The sequence below is a fragment of the Lissotriton helveticus genome, chromosome 7 (assembly GCF_964261635.1).
Source record: "Lissotriton helveticus chromosome 7, aLisHel1.1, whole genome shotgun sequence".
Lineage (NCBI taxonomy): Eukaryota > Metazoa > Chordata > Amphibia > Caudata > Salamandridae > Lissotriton > Lissotriton helveticus.
The window spans coordinates 451426492-451450879 of NC_136068.1; the positions used below are offsets into that span (position 1 = coordinate 451426492).

General features: G+C 42.3%; 1 protein-coding gene across 3 annotated transcripts in view; it reads right to left on the reverse strand.

The window, feature by feature from the left end:
- Positions 1-5399: 5399 nt before the first annotated feature.
- Positions 5400-24388, reverse strand: part of LOC144768594 (maestro heat-like repeat-containing protein family member 1) — a 149150-nt gene continuing 130161 nt past the window's right edge. Inside the window, exons 20-23 of one of the 3 annotated variants that reach the window (XM_078652389.1) lie at positions 23647-23745; positions 9178-9261; positions 8452-8518; positions 5400-5793 (exon numbers count right to left, since the gene is read on the reverse strand). In XM_078652389.1, the coding sequence (XP_078508515.1) occupies positions 8453-8518; positions 9178-9261; positions 23647-23745 (249 nt within the window). In that variant the 3' untranslated portion in view covers positions 5400-5793; position 8452. Of the gene's footprint in view, positions 5794-8446; positions 8519-9177; positions 9262-23646; positions 23746-24388 lie in introns of all 3 variants that reach the window. The other 2 variants (XM_078652390.1, XM_078652388.1) reach the window with 2 other exon arrangements.

Sequence of the window (24388 nt, forward strand, 5' to 3'; positions counted from 1 at the left end):
CTCCAGGAGCAGATAATAAGGGTAGGATAGGAGATACTCAGGGGCATATTATCAAGGGGGTTTATCTCCGCTTTTTTGGCTTTAAAAGCCAAGAAAGCGGAGATAAAATGATCTCCCTATTACCTAGCTGTCGCTAACACCAGTTAGCGACAGCTAGTAGGAGATAGCGACCATCTTGGGCCCCACTTTGCATGTCAGTGATATTTATCACTAATGACATGCAAAGTGGGCGTGCCAAGATGTTAGCGACTGGAAACAGTCGCTAACATCGCTATCTCCTATTACCAACTTTTGGAGATATTCGCGCTAAGCGCGAATATCTCCAAAAGCTAACACCTGCCCTGAGCAGTTCTTAGCCATGTTATCCAATGGGAGGTGGATAACATGGCTAAGAGCATTAGCTCGGTAATGCATGAATATCGCTGACTTTTCAGCGATATTCATGCATTGTGGCCGTTTTTTATCGCATTTGCGATAAACCTTGGTAATACCAAGGTTTATCTGCGATAAAAATCTCCGCAGCGCAGCGGTAAATTTTTGTCTCTAACCAAGCAATAGCGATAATTATCGCTATTGCTTGGTAATATGCCCCTTAGTTAGGTAGATATTTAGACAGGTAGAGAAGATGTTACAGGATTTAAAGGGTCACCAGTTATTGACTGAGTTGGGGTTGTTAAATAGTTGCAAAGAAAGGAGAAGGGCGGGGAAACTTTAGGGGTGGGGGTGGAGGATATGTAGATGAAAGATTTATAGCGGGGTTTAGTCTTGTGAGGCATAGGACAAGGTTATGTTTTTGTAAGATGCCCCCGTTTTCAATAAAGTGTCCTTTTTCACACATCTTGAGATTTGATTGTGGTCCATTCTGGGCATGTGGCCCAATGGGGCTTTGGGGAGGCTCGCACTCCCAGGGTTTTTGGGCCATTGGTGCAGCCTGCGACAAATTGGTCTCTCTATGGGCTGCACTTGGGCTATGTGCTTGGGTGTTTTAGCGGGAAAATTTTGGAGGCTGTGTTACCATTTTGTAAGGTGACATGGCAGCCGGCAGTTAGGGACAGTTTCCGATCCCCTCCTACCGACCCTTTAGAAGGTAAGATGGGGGGGTTATTTTGGTTATTATGGGATGATGGCCGAATTTGTTGGGTACAGGTGCATCGGGGGAGTGAAAATGCATTGTAATTGGTTGTCACTTGAAGCAGGTTCATGGCGTCTGGAAGCTAGTTCTGTTCAATTTTACAGTTCACTTTATAGTTGGGAACAAGTTACTCCAGGAGCAGGTAATAAGAGTAGGATAGGAGATACTCAGTTAGGTAGATCTTTTGACAGGTAGAGAAGAGGTTACAGGGTTTAAAGGGACAACCGTGATTGACTGAGTTGGGGTTGCTAAATAGTTGCAAAGACAGGAGAAGGGAGTGGAAACCTTAGGGGTGGTCGAGGGGGATACGTAGATGAAGCATGTATATAGAGGTTTAGTTTTGGGAGGCAAAGGCCAAGGTTTTTTTTTGTTAGATGCACCTGTTTTCAATAAAGCAGCCTTTTTCACACAGCTTGAGAGCTGACTGTGGTCCGTTCTGCGCTTGAGGCCCAAAGGTTATTCTTTCAATTCGTTACAGGCATGTACTATTTAACAAGCGGCTCCACTGAAGGTTGTAAGGCTGAGTCAGAGATGACTAAAAACAACGTTCATAGAATTCTTGAGCTGGGTGTTTGGGTTAGGTTTTTTATAAATAGTGTTTGATTTTAACACAGGGCTTATTCACTTTTTGTTTCATTCACCTTTTGGTGCTTTATTCATTTTGCGGTGTAAAGGCACATATACATATATGAACAGCATGGGTAATTTTTCACTAACTTTCAATTTTAAGTAATTGATAATAGGCACACATATTTTGAGAAAATATATGTTTGAGTACAATATGCATAACATTTTACATTAATTTTGAAGAGTCTAACAATTTATACATGGTTCCTGATGGGTTGTTCTAAATTTCCAGTTACCCCTGACGAAGGGTCTGTAGCCCAAAATGCATTGGGTGGACTTTAAATCTGGTTACTCAAATTGAAATGTGATACACGGAGCTGTTGGACAAAGCCCAGACGGGCATTCTTGGAGCGTTGAAAGATTTTAAATCACATTCTCTCTGTCTGAACTTTAAATTGAACACAGATAAAATTAGATGAAAAGGATTACTCATAAGATTACTGAATTTTTTACTGAGACGATTGATTGTCTGTATGCAGTGCAGCTGTAAACTGGTGCATGCCGATGCCCCAGGTACTCTTTGTAATTGAATTTGTGACACCTGAAAATCTCATTGTACCCTGTAACCATTATAGTCAATGAATTAATCGGGGTAGGAGTAACAAGTGAAGTAGGCCTGCTGCAGTCTTAGTTCATGAATACATATGGTCTCAGCTGTCAGTAAACATTTATAACCTCTTGTAGAATGTTCTTGCTGACCACTTATTACTGTTGGTCTCTTGCTAGATGAGAGGTGTATTCCACTAAAGCTGGTCATTGCTGACTGCTAGCATTAATAGACTCACCCACCCTGGCTCCATGATATGTGGTCACCCTCCCTGGTATTACTTTGTGAGCTCTGAATATGCTAAGAGAAGCTCTTTGCATTAGTAAGGATGATTTTGGGCAGGTGTAATAGCAAGTGATTTTTTTTCATCAGGTGTTACTGTCAGCTGCAGCTACAGCTACTCATTAACGATAGATTTAACGAGTGAAGATGTCCCTATAATGAATGAGACCTCTTCTTCTGTCAGCAGGATCTCTATTCCCTGTCAAGTAGATAGTAACCACAGGGTGCATTTTCTGTGGAATATTTACTTCATCAGCCACAATTTAGTAACATTCAGGTACTGGTTCTTCTCTCAGGTTTCTTTTGTATCTGTTACACTTAAAAAGCCCTAAGGGATAAGGGGACTTGATTCTATGGAATATTTATAAGTACACATGGGTCTTCCAAACACATTAGTATGTCACTCAAATTTGAAATTTGTAGCAACCAGTGAACTGGCCAATATAGGGTACCACTGGTTCATATCACTTCTTTCTAAAGGCACACCTGGCTAGGTTTTGCTAGTTCCCAGAGCTGTAGGAATATGTGTGCGTTACTGCAGGTAAGGGAAAGCACACAGTCATCTCATACCCGTACCCGAGGACCATACACATTAGAAGAAAGCCCATTTGTGAGCACACCTAACAGAGTAGTTGGAGGAACCATGATGTGCCTACCCCAATTGTGTCTACTCAATTCATTATACAGGCAATAGATAATTAATATAATGGGTTTTTATTAAATCCTATCCTCTAGTATTATCTAAGTATTACAACAGTCATCTCAACAAGACCAGTACTAACAATGTCACAATAAATTTGGGATAAAAGAAGAAAAATACTAAATATTATATTTTGTTAGTGAATTCAAGCCTACCATTGTTGTCAGATCAGTAAAGCTATGTAAAACCACCTGCACTCCTTTTTACCACCCAAGAATGGCCTCTACCTCATCAGATGGGATGTCCTTTGAACAAGTACTGCTCCCAGTTCTCTAGAAAGCCTTTCTCCCTCTCCTTAGGAGAGAAAGGGTTATATTGTACTTTCGCCTGGTTATGGCTGTTTCCTATTTGAACGGCATGAAAACCCATTGTTTGGTGAGTGAGCCTGGCAACCTGTTGTTGGGTGAAGCACTTTCTTTTCAGTTGTATATAGGGCACACTTGACCCAAAGGTATCAGAGCTCCTCACATGAACACCAGTTGCATTACAGAGGGACACATTCATTTTTTAAGTCACAGGGAGATTAAGTGAATAAAAGTAGCACTATCATATTGTTATGACAATTTTCACACAATCAAATCTCCTTAGGCCTTCAAGACTTGTACCCCAATAGTCAGTTAGTAAAGGCCTTTAGTGAGGCACTATACCATATGACATGAGTTTTCATGTATCAAGTAAAGACGAAGTAATGAGGGGCATCATGAGGAAAGAAATCCCTCCAGAGATTGCAGTATTAAGCCTGCCATAAAAAGCACCAAACGCTCATCCTGCTTATCTGATCCCATCCCTCCCACTTTTGCTAAACAACAAGCAAATTTTGAGACATACATTTTGAGACACACAGTGGCAGGGGTTTGTTTTATAATTATCTCGTCTCTGACCTGTGACAGAGAAGTCATGTGAACCTGAGGTATATATCTTCCTTCTTAGAATGAGTCAGGAGTAGAAAAAATAATTTGAGGTAAAGATCTCATGCAAGTTAGGGGCTTGTGCACAGATCCACTTTTTTAGCTTTGTCCTTTATTTATTTCTTTAAGAAAGATGTATGTTTAAACAGTAAGATTCTTTTTGTCCGTTGAACACCCCAAATTACGATGATTGTTGAGAATAGCCAAAGAAGATTCCTAAATGTGATCAACATGGAATTTATTTTTATAGTGGTTTGTGTAAATGCGGTTTCCTAGATTCTTAATGGCTGGCATAAGCGTTTTCGTAAACAAGGGACAAAGTAGGAGGCCTGGCCAGAGTTTGCGGAGTGACCAAAAAACTCTCCATGGACTTCCGCAAGCGATGGAGTGAGGTAAGTTGCACTGCTGATTTTTAGCTCAAAAGGGTGCATCCTTCTGCCACTTGAGATGTTCTACTCGAGTGGCAGCTTCCTCAATGCAAGTGGCATGTTTCTCAACATGAGCAGTAATGATCTACCGCGACCCCTCGCAATGAGAAATCTCGCCGGGAGATAGTCTAGCATTGGATTTTCCTAGCTCGCTCTTCCTAACTCAATATTGGCGAGCCATGAGAGAGGAAAGAATCTGCTGCACACCTCTATGCTGAGTTTTTAGAAGCTCTGAGGTCCATGCGGAGTGCAGAGTTAGAAAAAGTCCACAAACTCCTCAAGGGTAGCAGAGTTTTCCGCCCAGGCCTACAAATTAGTCTAATGAACAGAATTGTTTTTTTCATATTACTTCCCTTGCACAGATCTGAGCCAAGCGAACTAATAGACAAAGACCAGTGTGTCTCTGTGTTTCAAACTTTTGAATGTGATTGAAGAAGCATGTTCCATCCAAATCCTAAATTCTGCATAGAAAAACATGGCTGAGAGTGATTTTTCAAGAGTGACGCATTGTGATGCAACATGCCCCACACCTACTTAGTTTTGAAACTCTGTCTTGAAGGATTATGCCAGTCATGTAACCAAGAATATATGAGAGTCATCATTAAAGACAAGAGTGATTTAATTTTTAAAACATTTAAATTAAATTAAATTACATAAAATAATGTACAATGTTCACATTCCGAGAGTTTGCATAAGACCATTTGCAATACAAACATGTTAAACAGTAAGATTTACATTACAAATAGTAAGCAATTTAAAATTCACCATGGCTGTACAGTGACTATTGAACAACTGCTTAGTATTGCTCGTTATTATGAACTAACATTTCATGGATGATATTGGTGAATGATTTCATGTAGTAGCCCCAGACCAGGGGGAAGTAGTGCTTCGTTATCATTCAAAGTGATCCTCAGCCATACTCCTGAGATGCGGTTGTCGTCCTTCGCCAAATCACAAAAGTCAAATCTTCATGTTTCTCTATGGCTGGTGTAGCTTTACTGTTCAATGATTTCTAATGGTTCTCTGGATGTCCTCTGGTGGGATATTGTGTTTCAGCAACGAATGTTTATGAGAAAGGCAGATGGTTAGGGATCCTCAATACATTTTGTCAGTGGTATCAGTCGCAGTGGTCGAATCAAAGGCCAAAGAAATGGTAAGTAGGTTGAAACCTGAAAGTTGAAAAAGTACAAGGTCAGATAGGTCAAGTAGGCAATTGCCCATCCTCACAGTCCAGCAAGCAATGGAGGCACCAGGAGCTCATAAAATATATTTTGCTCTGTGTTCAACTTTGGCTTGCAAAGAATTTGAATAACGTTCACCAAGGTGACGGGGGAGTCAGCACTGAAGAGATTGTTACTCTTCAAACACGACAAGAGGTAAGGCAGTTTATAATAATGTGCTGCCATACAATATTGTACTCCAGCAGGTGCCTCTTGTCTTCTCCAGTGTCACACCCTGTTGTTTTGGAATCATACAGATTATTTTTTACCAATGTGAAACAGGCCTGATAAATGTCAGTCCTAGGGGTCGATTACAATCTCGGTCGAAACGGAAGCTTTCCGACCGAGATGGTTGGTTTCACTATTGACCCCATAAATACAATTTCAGTTGTCGGAAATGAAACTGGCCAGTCATTCCAGCTGGCTTCCAACAGGCTCAAGGAGCCCGTCGGCCTGTCGGAGTCTGGCCCTTAATTCATATGGATGCATTTTTATACTGTCCATATTATGATTAGGGTTCCCTGATTTCCGCTTTGTCTGATTTTTACAGATAAACACAGACAGAAAACACTGCCTCCCCTGTCTGTATTTATTTTTGAAAGTGGAAAAATACAGATAATTTAGTTTCTTTTGAGTGATTCATCATGCTGAGATTAATCACTTTCAGGCCAGTAGCTGTACATAATGACAGCAAGGGGAGCTACAAAACTCAATGATATGTCCTTAAATTACTGCATATCTCAACATGTATGTGTGTTGTTACACTATTTCTTTAATGTGAGTTTATTATGTTTATATTTTATACTGTGTAATGTGCTAAAACCTGACAGGCATTTAAGTATGAGTCCACATTTATCTGTTAAATAAATGCATAAATACACCAGTTATCACCTCATCTATTTAAACAACACAAATTAAATATGGATAAATACCAATAAGCTGGCCAAAAAAGAAATATGGACAAATACAGACGGAAATGTTCAAATAATAAATACCATAAAACCGTGAGACCTAATTATGATGCACGGTTTCCGGGGCAGACTTTCCATGCCGGCTTCCGACATGGAAAGCCTGTTGGAAAGCCTGTTTGGGGGCCTCTAGCAGGGCTCCTTCTGTTGCGGCCTCCGGTTGGGGTCCAAGGGGGCATGTTGATCCCAGCACTGTGTGGCAGGCACCTTGAGGTGCCTGCCACGTGGTGCAGGGAGGAACACAGCCTCCCATTTCTCTATGGGAGCTTGTGCTACAGCTGATTTATAGCCACAACACATGCTCCCATAGGGAAATGTAAGTATGTGACCGCACCATGTGTGGTTGCATCATAATTAGGCGGTCGTGACTGCCAACTAGAGGTCAGTCGGTCCATGTTTCCATGACAGTGTTGCGCGGGCTCAAGGGGGCAGATAACGATGCTTACTCATGGGCCCCCCTTTGCATCTGTACCACATTTGCAGAATTATTTTGCTCTTCTGTGCAACCACAAAGCATCCATAGAGGAATTACAGCTAAGCTCTTGGTGGCTCTATTCTCACATGATGAATCTCTGAATTGGTAAAGTAGTTCTCTTCTAAAAGGTTTTACACCCAATTTTCCCCAAAATAGAGGTGTTTCTTTTATGATGATGAGTTCTTTGGACAACCCTACCCCGAAATCTCTCCTCCTCCAGCACCAATGGGATGTGATCGCTCAGTCTCGCTAGTTCCATTGTTGGTTACATATTTCCCTAGGCTCTTGAAAACCTATGTATTTCGTTCCTTTTCAACCCTCATAACTGTAATGTAATTTAAAACAGTAACCAAAGTCCTTATATTATAAGTGGCTCTGGAATTATGAGACTAAGAAGGGCCGATTGTACTCTTGAACGTCTAGTACAAGAATATCGTGACACAGTAATACTGTGGACAAAATATTGAGGGACAAAATATTAAAGGGTAAATGCACAAAGGGACATATACATTTGCCATTCTTTTCTCCAAATAAATAAATATATATGTATATGTATTTTGGTACACATATGTTGAATTAGGTACAGAAAATCTTTACATACTTACCTTTTGATATTTTGTCTCTTGATTTTTTTATCAATGATATTAGCGTCCCACAATATTGTTATTCATGAGACACATAGGAAGGCCAAATTATGGAACACAGTGCAAATTATGCAGCATAATGTAGTACATTCTGTGACAATACTATTTTGCTGTTTTATCAAATATTAATGCTGTTCTCGCAAAATGTTTTGCCTCTCTAGTACCAGTATAAGACATGGGTGATAAATTCAGGTGAGTAGTTAACATTTGCCACAGAGCAACACCATGTGTAATTGTTGATTCTTCTAAACTAGCAAAACATTTATTTGTAAAAAAACTGTAAACTATGTAGCATAGGGTGGATTGTTTGGCAAGTATAGTAAACCCATTATTGTATGGAAGAAGTGCCTGGAGACCCTCACGGGTGACAAGCAGCTCTCTACAAATCCACCCTACATTTACATTACATTCCAGTGACCCCTATCGATAAGTGATGGTTTGTTGTGTGATCCTTTTAGTCTGATAGTACTCACACTCTCACTCACATTGACAGGAAAAAAGCATCAAAATCTTACCTCACCCTACTTAGAAAGTATGAACTCGCACAACCTGAGAGTGCTTTTCATCATTTTGATCATGTCCTCAAGCTGGTAGATAGAGAGAATGGAAACAAGAAGGCTATTTAGACATGACAACATGTATAACAGTTGACTTATTTTTCTGAAAAAACTCAAATTGTGGGCATTGCCAGTAAATGGTTGACCCCAAGGAATAGGAGCTTTTTTCTCCATTGAGTAAAGCCAAGGCCAGCCAAATCCTTTGTCTAGTCTAGAAGTGAGGATAGAAAAAGCTAAATTTGCTCCTATTGTGAAAGGGAATTTTTAGCCCATGGATCCTTGCTCGCCCACAAATTGGATCAACCCCAGTGTATTTTGTTTAGCAGAAGAGGTTAGTCTAGTAGTCAGAAGGGTAATTGTTTTAAATAATCTCTTTTTCCTTCAGGAGATAAATTCCACCTCTGTACATTTACACTGTGCACTAAAACCAGCTTTGAAGTTAAGAAATCAGCTCTAGCTCTCTAAGGGTACCAGTGGATGAGAGACGGATTGAGTTGCTACACCATTCACTCCTTGTTAATAACGTAAAGAATTCCTTGTGTTTCTGAGAATGGAGGATAGTTTCCATGGGAAGTTATTCGTGTGATATCATGTGGATGTACTTTGTTTGTGAAGATGGTATGGAAGAAACAGAATTTGAGAGAGAAGGCACATGAACATGATGGTATTGTATTTTAAAGAAAACTTACATGTTTCTCCGGTGAAAAGTTGGGGATGTGGAAGTCATCCCTGTATTCTGGTGGTGGTAGTTCTTCAAGCAGATTGTCTGGATCCTGAAAATATAATAAAAAAGATCAGCATTACCAAGACCGTTGTAAACAAATGTAGACTGTCATGAGTCTTGAAGATGAAAGTCATGAAAGGCTGCACACCTCAAGCAAATAAAAAACATATGTACAAGAAACAGCATACTATGTTCACTCCTATTTTGGCATTTCACATCCTTAGCACCTTGTACTCATCACCTGAAAGCAGAACATATGTGTGAGTGAAATATTGCTTATGTGAGTAATGGATCAAAGATGCAGTAACAGTGAATAATAGTGATTTGGCAGTGTATACGTGTGCTGCTACCATAAGTGCTCACTCTGCTCATTACCTAAGAAATCTTGTATGGCTCTTTCTAAACAATACAGTTTCTACCTTATCTGATAGATACCATCCTGGCTCCCAAAGGGCTCGCCTACCATTGACAGATCACTCACCTCCACTACATTGTAAAGAAATCAAGAAAGAAATTATTGGAGGACGTGGCCAAGCAGCCGAAGATGGTAGCCGCATTTTGAGCGAGCTACATGCCAGCTCCTAGAACCTTGCTGAATCCGAACGTTAGGTGACCTATTTTCAGTTGCAGGCACCAGTGCAGGGGCCCTATAATCACCCCCTTTGGCCCACCCAAACCTATCCAGGGAGCCCTGGATGAGAGAGCCAATTTCTGCAATCGATGGCCTGGGTGTGCATACGGCCTACCTGTAGATGGGAGGCAAACACCACCTGGAGCTGTAAACCCACAGTGGCACACCCTCTCTGCATCGACTCCTGGAGCGTGAGAGGGAGAGAAGACAGGCGCGTGGCTGAGGTGTGGCACATTGCTGCTTTCACTTCCAGGTGGTGGCCCGTAACAATGTAACGGGCACCTTAGAGTGGAGGAGATGGACTGGTCACCACACGTGGCTAGGACTGAAACTGCAGCCTGGTTGAGCCAACTACGGGGCAACCTTTTCTTGGATGCAAACATCCATGTGGTGCCCGCTACACTTGTCCCCTTTGGCCAACCTAAGCCCATGTAGGGAGTCGGGGATGAGAGAAACCTATTATGCAAACAACGACCTGCCGGGAGATGGACATGCCGCCAACAGACACAACCTGGAGCTGCAATCTCACTGCAGCGACTTACCTCTACCTCTGCATTGACTCTTGACTCGCAAGGGAGAGGATACAGCCACATGGGAGGGGAGTGGTAGGGACCACCTTTCATTTTAAGCACCCCCATGGGCTTGTGACAGCCCAGCTGATTTGGTGGCCCAGAGTAGAAAAGAGGGGGTGGGCAACATGAGAGAAATTCCCCACAGAATACTTCAGAACCTGCATTATGGATTGTGAGCTATCCTCCTACTTCATTCTGGAAAGGGCGCACAGGGCACTGGCCCTAAGGCCATAGCCAGGGAGACCGCCTAGAGGCATTACCATCAGTATACTGTACCTTATGGACAGACTATATCCTGCGGCAGGCACAACAACATCCATTGCACCAACTCTATGGTTACGCTCTCCCCCGATTATGCAGGTAAAGTGCAGCCCCTTCTTACATCTTTCTTAGAGGTTAAGTGAAAAGTTAGGGCTAAGGACATTCAATATATGCTGATGTACCCTGCCAAACTGAAAGTAATGTATCAGTGGAGAACCATTTTGTTTAAGAGTCCGGAAGAGCTCTGGGACTGAGCGGCGGAGAGGAAATAACTGCCCATATCAACTAAGGAGCCAATGACAATTTGGGAGGCCGAAGGGGATCAACCATCCCACTCTAGGAGGAAACTCAGCAGACTGATAGGAGGCCAACTGTGGTCACAACTGGAGGACAGACATAGGGCATCCTCCTCAGAGAGCTCTGGTGATCATGGGGGAGGGGACGCTACCAGTGGATGATGAGATGTTATTCAGTGGTATAGAGTTTGGTCCCTTTCCTTCCTTTCTTCCATGTAGAGCTACAAGTTTATTCTCATTCACTGACAAAGAAGAGACACATTGCATCTGTAAAGAGGGGCTGTCTTGGGGCAAATCACTCCCTGCTACACAAGACTATGGTGATTTCTTTATTTTGATAGAGTACTATGTTGTATTGTATGTTGTTCCTATTCAGGTTGCTTGTTTTTGGGGAGACAGATGCTTCCTCTTTAGAAGTGTTGATTAGAAGGTTGTTGGGGGAAAAGTTGGGTACTTTAGGGTTGAGTTAGGTCACAATACTACGTCTCATGCAAGACACATTGCACAGGCCCTAGTCAAACGGGCTCTTTTTAGGCTCTATTTATTTACAGCAATATTAGAAATCAGACATTGCACTTACTGCTTTTTGTGCGTGACAGCCCGTCTCTAATATACGTCTGGGGTGGGTGACAGCTACACTTTGTGCATTCAAGCAAGACCGCCACAACACATAAAGGATAGATGGATCTGAGTACCCATCTAAATATGTCTGCATTCTGATGGCCTTGCTTGGGCGGGGTGGAAGGGAGGGTCCAACACGTCACTTGAATAGGCAGTCTCCTGGGGTGGAAGGGAGGGTCCAACACGTCACTTGAATAGGCAGTCTCCTGTCCTCACTAAAAGGACAGATTATCCCTGATGGACAGGACTGAGTTGAAAGGAGAATCCATGCACTTCAGAGGGCTGCTTTGAAGTCACACCCTCACATCAAAGGCACTTTTGGGTATAAGTACTAGGTCTTTGACCCCCACCCCGAAAATCAGACACTTCTAGATCTTGAACTGAATCTATCAGAAGGACTATTGTGGTGCTCAAATGACTAATTTTAGACTGCAAGCTTGAAAGGCCTGCTTCTATCTTGCATTGCCCTGCTGTCTGCTGTTCTCGGACTCTGCTGAAGGAGAGCTTGACTCTGCCTTACCGCCAAGTGATCTCCAGGTGCTTGTGGCTTGCCTCCTGTTGCTTGAGAATCAGGGATATCAAAGTCCTTACCCCTGCTCCTGTGCCTGAACTTACTGGAAGTGGTCCGGTTAGAGGCTACACGCAGGTATCGAACGGGTGCCAGGCGTTGCAGGCGGTGTGCCATTTTCGCCTCCACCCCCCTCCCGAGACCTATGGGGCGTGGATCTTTTATTTTTCAAACTATACAGGTTCCTCTGATTATGAGGTAATTTTCCCACAACTTGTTGGTTTGTTCATTTTGCACCTTTTTTTACACTGATTTTTAACTTTCACATCCTCTGGTCAGGGTGGGCCTTAGCGTGCCCATACAGCCGAGGTACACTCCCCATGGTCCTGACGAATGCCCAGTAAATCACACATCAAGGGCAGAAACATGTTGACCCCACTTTAAGTGGAAATAGCCAAACAATTAACTTGGTAGTTTCCTAAACACATTGCTTTTAATATGTCAGACTGGCCACAGAATAAAGTTTTTATGTGAGACACAATCTGGACATTTTTAAACCCTTTTCACATTTACATAATCTTCACAACTAACCAGCTCCGCAGTAATCCTGGCGTTGTAGCACACCGGGGAGGCATTCAGCTTCTCCCGGTGGGCCCGATAATGAAGCATGTCACCAACCAGGGTGGTGAGTAAGGGCTTCCTATACAAATCTAATAAGACTTGCATACTCATCTTCTCTCCTTTTGTGCTTCTATACATTTATTGATTTACACTCTTTTGTTGTTTGAAGCTTACTGGAAGTGGCCCAGATACTTGCAACATGGAATTTGGCGCATCTCCTGTCTGTGTGTAATAGAACCGGCGATCAACACTGTTGCTGGAGTTTAATTGCCACATCACATTTGAACCAGCACTTTGCCTCTAGAGATTAATGCATCGGACAGCGCATCTCCGCCACTGCAGCTTGGTGAGATCGAGGCATCCCCTCGACTGTGTGGCAGAATCTGGTGAGGCACATCACTCAACACCTCTCGACTCAAGCACCCATCTTCCGAACTGACACATCGCCATCACTACGTGGAACAGATCGACTCATCTAACTGTTTGTGACCAGGAAAGGTAATTTGATAACTTGGTCCTGCATGGGACCTGTAGCTGGCCTGCCCTTCCACGTGGTCAGCCTGAACGTTGACTTTGACCCGGTCCAGCACGATGTAAAGTAACTTTTTTAATGCTACTTGCTTCTAAGCGTTTCACTGCATGTATTCCTTTAACATTTAATATCTCAACTTCTATACATTGGATTTTTGTCATTTTGGTCTTGTTTTGTTTATAATAGTGTTAGTCTTTCTAAACGTGTATGGAGTCTTTTTGTGGGGTATTCTTTCTGTTGCTGTGTGTTTGTGTGTTGCACAAACACTTTACACATTGCCTCTTTATATAAGCCTCACTGCTCTGTGCCAAGCTACCAGAGGGTGAACACAGGTTATCTTTTAGTGTGGATCTAGCTTACCCTGACTAGGATTACTGCTTCTGCTTGGACAGGCTGCATTCTTTTGCCAACCAGAAACCCAATTTCTAACACAAGAGACCCATAGGAAAGCTGGGACAGGAATATGACCCCGTTGACACGCAAAATTAAGGGAAATATGGTGAGATAGATCTCCCCCCGATCATAATGGAGTATAGAGCCAGTCAAATCAAGAATAACTTTATTTCAACTCAGAGAACCATGAAAAGATTTACAAATTAATATGATTAAAATACAATACATACACAATTCATCATAAAAAGGTAAAATCTCTGTACAGATTTTACTCCTAAGGCTATCTGATCGCAATGGAGTCTCTTATGTAATTAGCTACTGCAATACAGATTTCAGCCGTAGCCAAAGACGGTAAGAAGTTAAAACCATCAATACGAGCAAGAGTGAGTATTTCTTAGTAATGGCAGCAGAAATATAGTTCTCTCTGATTTATACAATGTGCAAAATAATACAAAGTCCATAGTTCTTTAAACTGAGACGTTATCACATGGGCAGAGCATAACCTTGTTTGATCACCCTCCTTGGCGAGGAAATGCCGGCAACAAAGTGCACAGTGCATAAACAGGACCTGGTTAGATAAAATCAGAACTGGAACTTATTAGAAATAAATAGATAACATTGTGCAGGGGCAGGAAGCAAACAGGGGACTCCAATATTGTCATGTTGGTAACTAATAAGCCTATTGCCCCTGGACCAGTATGCCTCCTTGAAAACTCCTTTGACATATAGAGGAATTCCTTCAGGGTTTTCAATAAAGTATTCCAGACCAATCTCATGGTAAATCCTCTCTAAATATTAAAACCATGGAACCTTTAAAACATTGTCTGATTTTTGGGAATCTTTAATAACATCACATGAAAGTATTAAATCCTCAGAGGTCCCTATCTTGGCCTATAGAAGAAAAGGGGCACTGCCTATACGGTCTTCCATAAATTCTAGTTAAGTTCTGTATGGCAAAAGAGGTAGGAACACTTTTTGGGAGCATCAGTAATCTTTTCATGAATTTATTTTCGATTCCTACAAACTGTTGGTTTTTAGCGTAGCCCCAAACCCCAGCTCCATACCTGGCAATAGAGAGACATTTGGCTATAAAGGGTAATTAGTTCCTTCACAGGCTTGTGCCCCAATTTATGGTTTAAATCTTTTATTAATTTTCAAACAGGAAAAAGGACAAGACCCCCAGCTCCCTAGGAACAATGCAATAAAGACAAAAAATTGTCCCCAATTTAGAAGCAAAACGGAATAGTGCATCCATCACCCTACTTGTCTGCTGTGCCCTTATGGTTAAAAGAGGTTCCCATCTCAACAGTTTGCTAAAAAGATTGCCCAAGTATGAGAAGTTACTTACCTTTTCTGTGTAATGTGCTAAAACCTGACAGGCATCTAAGTATGTGTTTTTCCCCTTTATTGCCATATCTTACTATGACTGTTGTACCGGAGTGACGACTGGGGAGTAGGGTTACTAACGCTTTTTCCACACCCATACCTTCCAACATAGCCCATAATTTATCTCGGTTGACAGTGTCAAAAGCACCAGATAGGTCCATGAAGGCCAGATGGATAGAACTCTTCAAGGACCTTCTGTGCTTATTAATGATTAAAGATGAATTAAGATATTGTTCAGTTGTACCCCGCCCTCTCCTAAAACCATATTGAGTATTGGACAGAATCCAATTTTCTGTTGCCCAATCTTTCAAGCGTGCAAGGAGGACTCTGCCCAAAACCTTATCTGTGGCATCTATCAACTAAATGGGCCTTTGGCATGCCAGGTCACGTTTTGCACCTTTCTTTAAAGATTGAGACCACAGTTGCTTCCTTCCATGATGAGGTTGTATAGCCCTCTTCAAAATGGTGGCATTGCCACAGCTGTTGCATGTTTTGCCACACTACCTCCCGAAAATCCTTACCCTTTGGTTTACAACCCTACAGTTCAACATCAATAGCTACAAGTAGGGAGGACCGGTGCCATGAATCTCTCATAAGGAGTGCATTCAATCCTTTTTGATGGCGGACTAGGGGCAGTAGATATCAGACTATAATACTGGGCAGCTCAGCTCAGCTCAGCTGCTGGCGGTTAATGACTGGATCTTTGGGGACCGGGGGACCCAGCCACGAAACTTAAGCAGACTCCCTTTACCGGGTAAGCACCAGAGTTTTGGCTGTATGGGGAGTTTCTCCTGCCCACTATTCCAGCCATTTTAGCCGTTACAGCCATTCCATTGATTAACTGGAGGTTGCCTACTAAGAAGAAGCTGTTGTGCATGGGTTCATGCCCAACGGAAACGGTAGGGCTGCTGGGCCCTGAGATAAGTTTGGGATCTGTAAATAGGGAGACATCTGGCAGACATACCATATGATGTTCTACGACCAACTTGAAGCTAAAGAGGATTTACAGAGAACCCAGTTGTTTATTCACCTACTGTGCGGACATGCACTGGTTAGGCACACAGGCCACATAACAGCGCTCACAATAGTACAGTCCATTAGAAATCTGACTCATGGTGTTAGCTATTGGTAGGAAAGGCAGATCTTGCTTATACAGAATTCTGGTGCTAAATGTCCCAGACCGGCTAAACAAATTGCAGGAAAGATATGAGTCAGACCTGAAGGCCTTGGATGATGACAAATGGATTAAGGTAAACAATGGCAGCCGAAAATGGGTAATATTGCCTCACCTGAGATTAGACCAGGTTAAAGAAAATATTAAACCCCTGAGAGGCTGTGAAGGATGGGGAGGGACAGCTGCCCTGAATATTTTCGTTATGGACAGACCAGAAGCTCCTTCATGCATGTGGTATGGAAATGCCAGGTGATTCAGGTGTACTGGATCCTGCAATACCCTAACCTACAAAGGGTATGCCGACTTCTGATAGAACACAATCCCACGTTGGCTATCATGGAAGTATTTCTGGGATGGGATGGGTAAGGGGGCAAAAACTGATGATTGGGACCAGTTGTGTTTTTGCTAAACGTCACAAAGCGGGCCATTGGAGATGCAGGCCCCCCACAATCTCAAAGTAGCCAAGAAGGATGGTATAACTGCTCTTTAGCTGTGGAAGCAGTGTACAGATCCAGAGGGTAACCACAAAAGTATGATAGAATCTGGGGACAGTGGAAAGTACAGCCCAAAACACCCAGAGCTGGCCACCCATAGGAAGTTCATGGTGGAAAGTGCACAGTTGTCCATGGCACATATCCATCTATAGTGAACCGGATTGGTAACAGCAGACTTAACTGACATCTACTTCATGGTATTCCAGAACTAAATGGGATGTTGTGCAAGGGGGGCATGGGATGGAGTGCTATGCAGTGATACAGTAGTGTGATCTTAAATGTGTTGAAAACTCAATAAAAAGAATTTTCAAAAAATAAAGAAATTACTATCCAGCTACAGGAAAACTCAACAAGAATTTCCTCTTGCGCAATAACTGCTCTTGAACCAGTGTGAAATTGCAGCAATAAAACTCAACCAATCTGTTCACTTCGCTGTCAAAGCTGACCCTGCAGTTGTGCCAGCTGGACTTTTCCCCAACTTTTAATATTATTGACTGAAGTCCTACAACCTATTATGGGATTTTCAGGCTGTCAGAAATCCCTCAATACGGTGAGCTGTATGGCTACCAGGTCAGTGGAGTACATGCTTCCACTGCCCTGCCCAAATGGAGTTCATTATTTGATGGGCTGGCCCATCTATCAACACTCCAATATTTCTGAAGTTCAGATTATAGAAATATCTATGCATACATACATGCAATACCAGTGTAAAGTGTTAGAGTAACTAGCTAGAGCTGGGACTGCTGTTGTGACTGACATATTCTCAGACACCTTTCTTCCCCCTTTTTTTGGTGCTGGTGCATTTCTCTAAACTATTCATCTAATCTGAGCCTTTCATTGTCTTGCTTTTGTTAGCCACTGATCAACTTAATCACCATTGTCATACCCCCAGCCAATGAGCAGAGACCTTCACATATATTAGCTTGCATGATTTTACAATAGGTCTCGAATTTGCACGGGTTAGAGCTATAGACGTAAATGACAATGTCTTTTACTTATGTTTTTTGGTTTGGAGTGTAGTGGATGTATGTTGTGTCCAGTGGAATTATGTTGGTTGTATTCAAGTTGTTAGTTTTGAAATTGTGTGGGGTGGAAGTGTGTGGTGTATTTGTGTAGTGGAATTGCGGTGCATTGTGAATAGATAGGGGTGAGAGCTGCACAAAATAGATAGACATGGATGATAGAGAGGGATTGGTAGTTTGTGCAGGAAATGGTGATTGAATTTGAGATAGAAGAGCAGAAAGAGTATGTGAGAAAGAAGGGGAGAGCAGGCCACAGATGCATAAACGGGAGCACATGTGTATGCGGAAAACACCTGAAGAATAAGAGGAGAGTGTGGGTTTGAGGGACAGAAATTTGAGATAGAGGAGCAGAAAGTGTATGTGAGAAAGAAGGGGAGAGGAGGCCATAGATGCATAAAGTGGGGGGACATATGTATGCAGGAAAGTAAAACAGTTAAAGAATAAGAGGAGAGTGTGGGTTTGAGGGACAGAAATTTGTGAAAAGGCATGGTATGGAAACTGTGCTTGAGAACTCAAGTGAACCGTATGAGAGAGGCAGGAAGAGTGCATGAGAGAGCGAGAGAGAGCAGTGAGAGAGAGTAAGAGAGAGAGAGATAGATGTACAAGTGGAAGGGGCACCAATAATAGGGGGGAGGCGAGAGGTGGACCAGTGAAGAGCGTGAGGAGGTACAGGAAGGTAGCGGATGTGAGCAGGCAGTATAGAGAGAAGACAGGGAGCGTGAGGGAGGGAGAGATCAGCGGTATTGTAAGATGAGAGGGGGTACTGGGAGTCTGAGGGAGAGATGAGAGAGGCAGTGGGTGTGTAGGGAAGTGATGACAGGGTTGATGATAGTGCAAGGGAGTGAGTGATGTGTTAGATTGGAATTGTTTGTTGTGGAATTGTATGGCATGGTGTGAAGCTGTGTAGAGGAAATATGTGGCATCGTGTGCTCTGGAATATGTGGATATAACTGAAGAGTGATGATGGTGGCAGCAAATGGGAAGCCCATGGGCAGGCTAAAGCCCATCCAGTAGATGCAGCATGTCTCGGTTTGAGACAGCCCATATGCTCCGTTTAGAGCTGAGGCCTAAAAAACATGACTTTATCCAGCTGCGTGGTTTACCATCAGAGAGATACCAAATAGCGTGGCAATGCTTTGCCTGTACAAGGGCATATGTGTTCTCTTCCGTGTTCTCAGAGTGAGACAGAGAGCAAGATTGAATGAGCAAGCAGACATTGTAGTTTATGAATTGGTGGTAGCAGCATTCCCGACAAACAAAATGGCTGTGTGTGTTTTGACCACGGTGTGGGGGCAGTTGACTGAATTGTAGATGCAGAAAATATGGGTGTCACTAAATGTTCAATATGTCATCCTGCCCTTGGAAGAATGCCCACGAAGGTAATCCTAGAAAAATCACATGTACATGCAATTACGGTATAATCAATATAATAACAGAAACATATGTAACAGGATTCATTGGATCAGATAATGAGTGTAAAATGACTATGACAGTTACCAAAATGTTTATTGTGTAGTACCTTACAGTTTGCCACTCATTTCCATACACATACTAACCGTTTGACCTACATTTACTTTCTGAGAAAAATAGGCAATGCTCATGTTTTATTGACCAGGCAGTGCACGGAGTGGGAGGCCCCTTCAGTGCGGGCCACACTTTGCAGGAAAAGGCCCTACCTGCAGAGCCCAGGTGGGCGGTGGAAAGGGACAATTAAATGCTCACACTTTCAATTCCACTGCAGTGTGAGGGGTGAAAGGCCACATGAGTTAGAATCATAGAATAATGAACAAGAATAGCCTAAAAAAATTTGAAACAAAGAGTCCAGCAATTTGCGGCAGCCCCGGCTGCCAGGGCGTGTTATACAAATTTCCAACATGATACGACTAATGCTGAATTACCATAAACATAAAAGTCTACCACAGTTGGCAGCTCATCATGCTCAGAAAGAAAAAAAATTAAATGTAGCAAGTTACTGTTTGGAGCATGCTTCATTAAATAAACCCTGGCCTACGACGAAAGACCTATGCAGGGCTTCAAGTGGTATGAAAAAACTGGTGGGTCCCTCGAAGGGGCGTGGCAAGAAGATTACGGATGTGGCTTAAAACATGTAAGCAAAAAATATGTGCTTCTGTATAGTGTGCCTCCCCACTAGTATTTTGGAGCTGCTGTCATTGCACCCAGATATATAATACAGCAAGTTACATGGCTGATACAACAAGCCCAGGTTGTCAGCTTTGTCATTGGTGTGTATTTCCATTGGCTATATCTGAGGGTGAACATTTCCATGCCCTTTTCAAATAATTTGTTTCCTTTTAAGTCTTTTCTCTCTCAATGGGGGCTGGTTATCAAAGGGAGGATTTGAAAAGGTTAGTTTAAATAGGCCATCTTCTGTTTTTGCTGAGTTTAACGCAGGATATTCAAGTAAAGCCCTTGCCTTTCTCTCATAACTTTTTTTCCTGCACAACTTATTTTTAACAACCTTGGTGTTTAACAAAATATATGCTTCAATACCTCGATTACACACTCAAAGCATTTCTTCCTGCAGAACAGTTGTCATGTAAAAATATATGGTTTACATGTAAAGCCCTTTAGTGCCCTAGGGCCAAGTTTACACTATATCAACTGCCAGAAAAAAAAGAAAGAAAAAAGCATAACGTGACCTTGGTGTGGCCTGGTAAGTCATATGTCCTTTTGTGCAACAACAGCATGTAAGCATAATCGTTGCCTTAATTGCAGAAGTATACAAGCACATGAAGGGCAGAAACCTTCCCTAGTAGAGGGCAATGACAGTTAATGTCATTTGTAGTGAACACTGTAATAATGTACTCTGCATTATATTGCTGTTCTGCAGAGTATGTTGCAATGGTAAAAGACCCATGCTTCCCTGTAGCAAGGAACTTCCCCTAAGCAGCGGGATCAGAGCAGACATTCCAGCAAAAAAGAGGAATCAGACAAAACAGAGGTTTCTGCCTGGAGGGTGCGGGCAAAAATGGAGACCCCGTTAAGGACACGTCCCGGCACTTGCTTTTTAGAACTGCTGGCGCACCAGCAATACCCAGCCCACTTAAAGCCCTCGGCCTATGTGATATCTATTTGTGCCTGGGTTGATAAAAACATTATCTGCAAGACGTGCGGCAATGCTATGAAACCACAAAAATGCAGTTACATGAGCTATAAATGAAAACATACATTATTATTATTACGGTGTTCAGGCTGTTAAACATGAACATGTGCGCAGAGTCAGAAGGAGGAGAGCAGAAAGAAAGTATACGAGTAAACTGAATGTTTCTGCTGGGTGAGAACGAAACCTGCAGAGAAGACTGCAGCCCTATGCAGCGTGTACCCCATGTTTTCACATCTTGCTTGGTCCCATCTATGATCTTACTGCCAGGTCCTATAGGCAGGCTTGCTTCCAATGTGATCTGACTGAGCGCTCCTATTTGATTTTCACAACTTAGAAGCGGTGTTTTAGCCAACACAGCATTGGGCATTGTCAGAATTATGCTCTCACTACAGAAAAACAGCTTTTTAGACGACAGGCATTGTGCTGTTTAAATTCCAATTTCTTTGCGATACCCCTTAGATCAATGAAGCAGCTGCCATAAAGGGGTACCTGCTGAACAACGGAAACACGACAAACGGAAAACAAACCTGAGCCAATAATGTGTTGAGATAAAAGCACAAGATAACAATAAAAAAACAAGTATTTCCAAGATCAACGAGAGAGTGCGCCTGTAACCACCGTGCACAGTAGTTCTAACCAATGGAAAAAGTATTCCCAAAATGAGTACCTAAAATGGCCGCTGTGTTAACAGATAAGTAATTGGCTGGTGCTTTCAGGGGGGGTTCAATACAGGAAGAGGCATGATGTATTCATGCCACGGATGAATGGAGTGACGATTGGGGCAGCTAAAGGGAAGCCTATGGGCAGGCTGGTTAGAGCAGTGCACACGCGCTGTCTAGAGCAGAGACCTATGAAGTAACCACTTTTGTAAGTTAAGAGCTTTGCCAGAAAGCGGATCTTTAACCTGTCGGAAAAAGTAATTTCATCCATCTAGTGACGACTTCATGCAGCTGCTGGGCACTGCTAAACTTCAAACGAAAACCTAAATTTCAGATATCGATCCATCACACTTAATATCATTTATAAACTTATACAGCTTATTTTTATTTCATTTAAAGAGTGCAGCTCATAGGTTTCATGCCTTAACAAACACATATTTTGTCATAGCTATTGGCGCATTTATTGGAGTGCAGCTTCCACTTGCACTGGTACGCAATGTACTGTGAAATAAGTGAGGGATGTGTAATAGCTGTTGGTTATGATAAAGTTTAAACACAATTCTTTTTCTGTGCTATACAATTGTGGTGGCACAGGCAACATAAATTATTCACTCAAAGTTGAATTATGGTGTCAAAGAACTTTTGGGCAGCACTACCTCGTGCACCTGTCTGCTCAAAAGACACTTGTCCCCTGCCAGTGGTATTTAGGTTAAAATTTAGAAATTAAATATAGAGGAAAAAAATACAAAAAGAAAAGTGAGAAACTGATATTTCTAATTTTAATGCTGTATAAGTATCTGAAAATAATTTTGTAGGATTTTATTCTTGTTGTAAGGTACACAAATCCAAAATCCTATGTCTAACCATAATGCTATCACTATCACTTGCCCATTACTATTATGTACTATAACCGAAACCCAAACCACCTAACACTAGGAGGATAATATACCCACCACTTTTCACAGACCTGAACCTAGTTCATTCCAGCAAAGAATGCTGAACAAAATTCTTTACCCTAACCCTGTATCATGCCCATACTTCATCTCTAGCCATAAAGTTATCCCTAAGACTAACATTAATCAAGAACTGTTCCATAACTGGCACAATATACGCAACCTGAAGTCAATATCTATCCTTTATGCTTACATTAACTCTACACCTAACTTTAATGTGTACCATTACCCTAACTCTTATTCACACACACACACACACACACACACACACAACCTCAAAGGCGGCAGGAACGCCACGAAAAATGCCCTGCAAAACCAATGATCCAGTGAATATTGCCTTACCCGGCTGCCTAAATCAACCCTGGCCTCAGTGTCACCCAGCCCCCAAATACAATGATCCTCCCTGGACTTGTCCTAGGCATAGAGGATATGTGTGGTTCTCTGCCCCTACAACGCAATCACACTGCCTTACCCATGTGTCAGGGTGGGTTGTTCACGTTGGCCTCATGAAGGCCCATCCTCAGACAGGAGAGGTAGTCCTTTAACACAACACACCAGTGCTGGTGTCGGTTGCCTCCTGGCCCGGGCCAGTCACCATTTCAGTAGGAGTTTAGAGCACAGTAAGCTGTGTGCTATAGAATATGGACTCAGCCGCATACCTATCCTCAATGTAACTGTATTCTGTAGATACAGAGCCCAGCCTTTACACAGGCCTGTTGTTTGATATCGAGTACCACTCCCCCCTTGAGTCCAGGGCCTGGTCTTGTATTGAACACCCACATTCCTAAATGTAAGTTGTCTTGGAGGGTGGCATTTCCGTTGGTGTTTTTTTATTTTTGAAGTCATGAGTAAATCAAAGGAGAAAGTAAAGGTTGAATGACTTGTTTTATGGTAAATTTAAGAAAGTGTTGCATTTGGTATCATAAGCCCCTTCAAAATAAATTTCTAAACAAATTTCTAAATTTCTTCAACAAATGTTATATACACATGAGGAATGGAAGCTGCACTGGCCATTTATTTGATACAGTTTTGTTTTCGGAATTGTAGACTGCCTACGTCTTTAGACATATTTTAGCTTTTCTTTCTCGTAAACTTTTATCTAATTGTAAAATACATTTAATAAATGTGAACCACCACTGCTGAGGAAAGTTTGAAATATGAGACAGAAAGAGATGCATGGTTCTTACCAGCTCAATATCAGAAAGACAACCCTTGTACGCTTCAAGTACCTGCTGGCATGCGAAAGGATGAACCTTGGCACATGTTTGGAAACCAATTACTATGCCCTGCAAATAAGGAAAGACAACTCACAGCCTCAGGGAGACAATAGACATTAACCAAACACAGACATTTAGTACAAGAGATTTCATATTTGAAAGAAAGGATAAAGCTGGTTCTTGATTTCACATTCAGTGTTTACAGCTGGTATTGGTGAATGATTGTCAACTAGTAAAGCAAGGGAAACGGCCACTACAACGCGGCCGTTTCCACGAATGCATTAACCACGCATGCATTACAATGCATGCATGGTTAACACGAAAGCCTTTACCACGCATACCTTTACTAAGAGGTAAGTAGTAAAGGCATATGTGGTAAAGGTTCAAAATAAAAAAGGGGGGCTTGGGGGGTCTCCCCCCCAAACAAAAACCTCACCTGAAATCACGTAAGAAAGTGCAGGAAATCAGCGTTGTTTAAGAGGAAACGGAAAGAAACTTCCGCTTCCTCTTAACGACGTACAACGTCACCACGCAAGAATTAGAGGAAAGGGTTATGCGTTGAAAAACCATTCCGTTGTAACGCATGCGTGGTAAAGGCATGCGTTGCAACGGAATGCGTTGTAAGAACATACAACCGTAAAGCAAATATATTCAGTGGCCTGAAAGCATGATTTAAGGATACCTTTATACAGCTATGCTGGAGGGCCTTTAC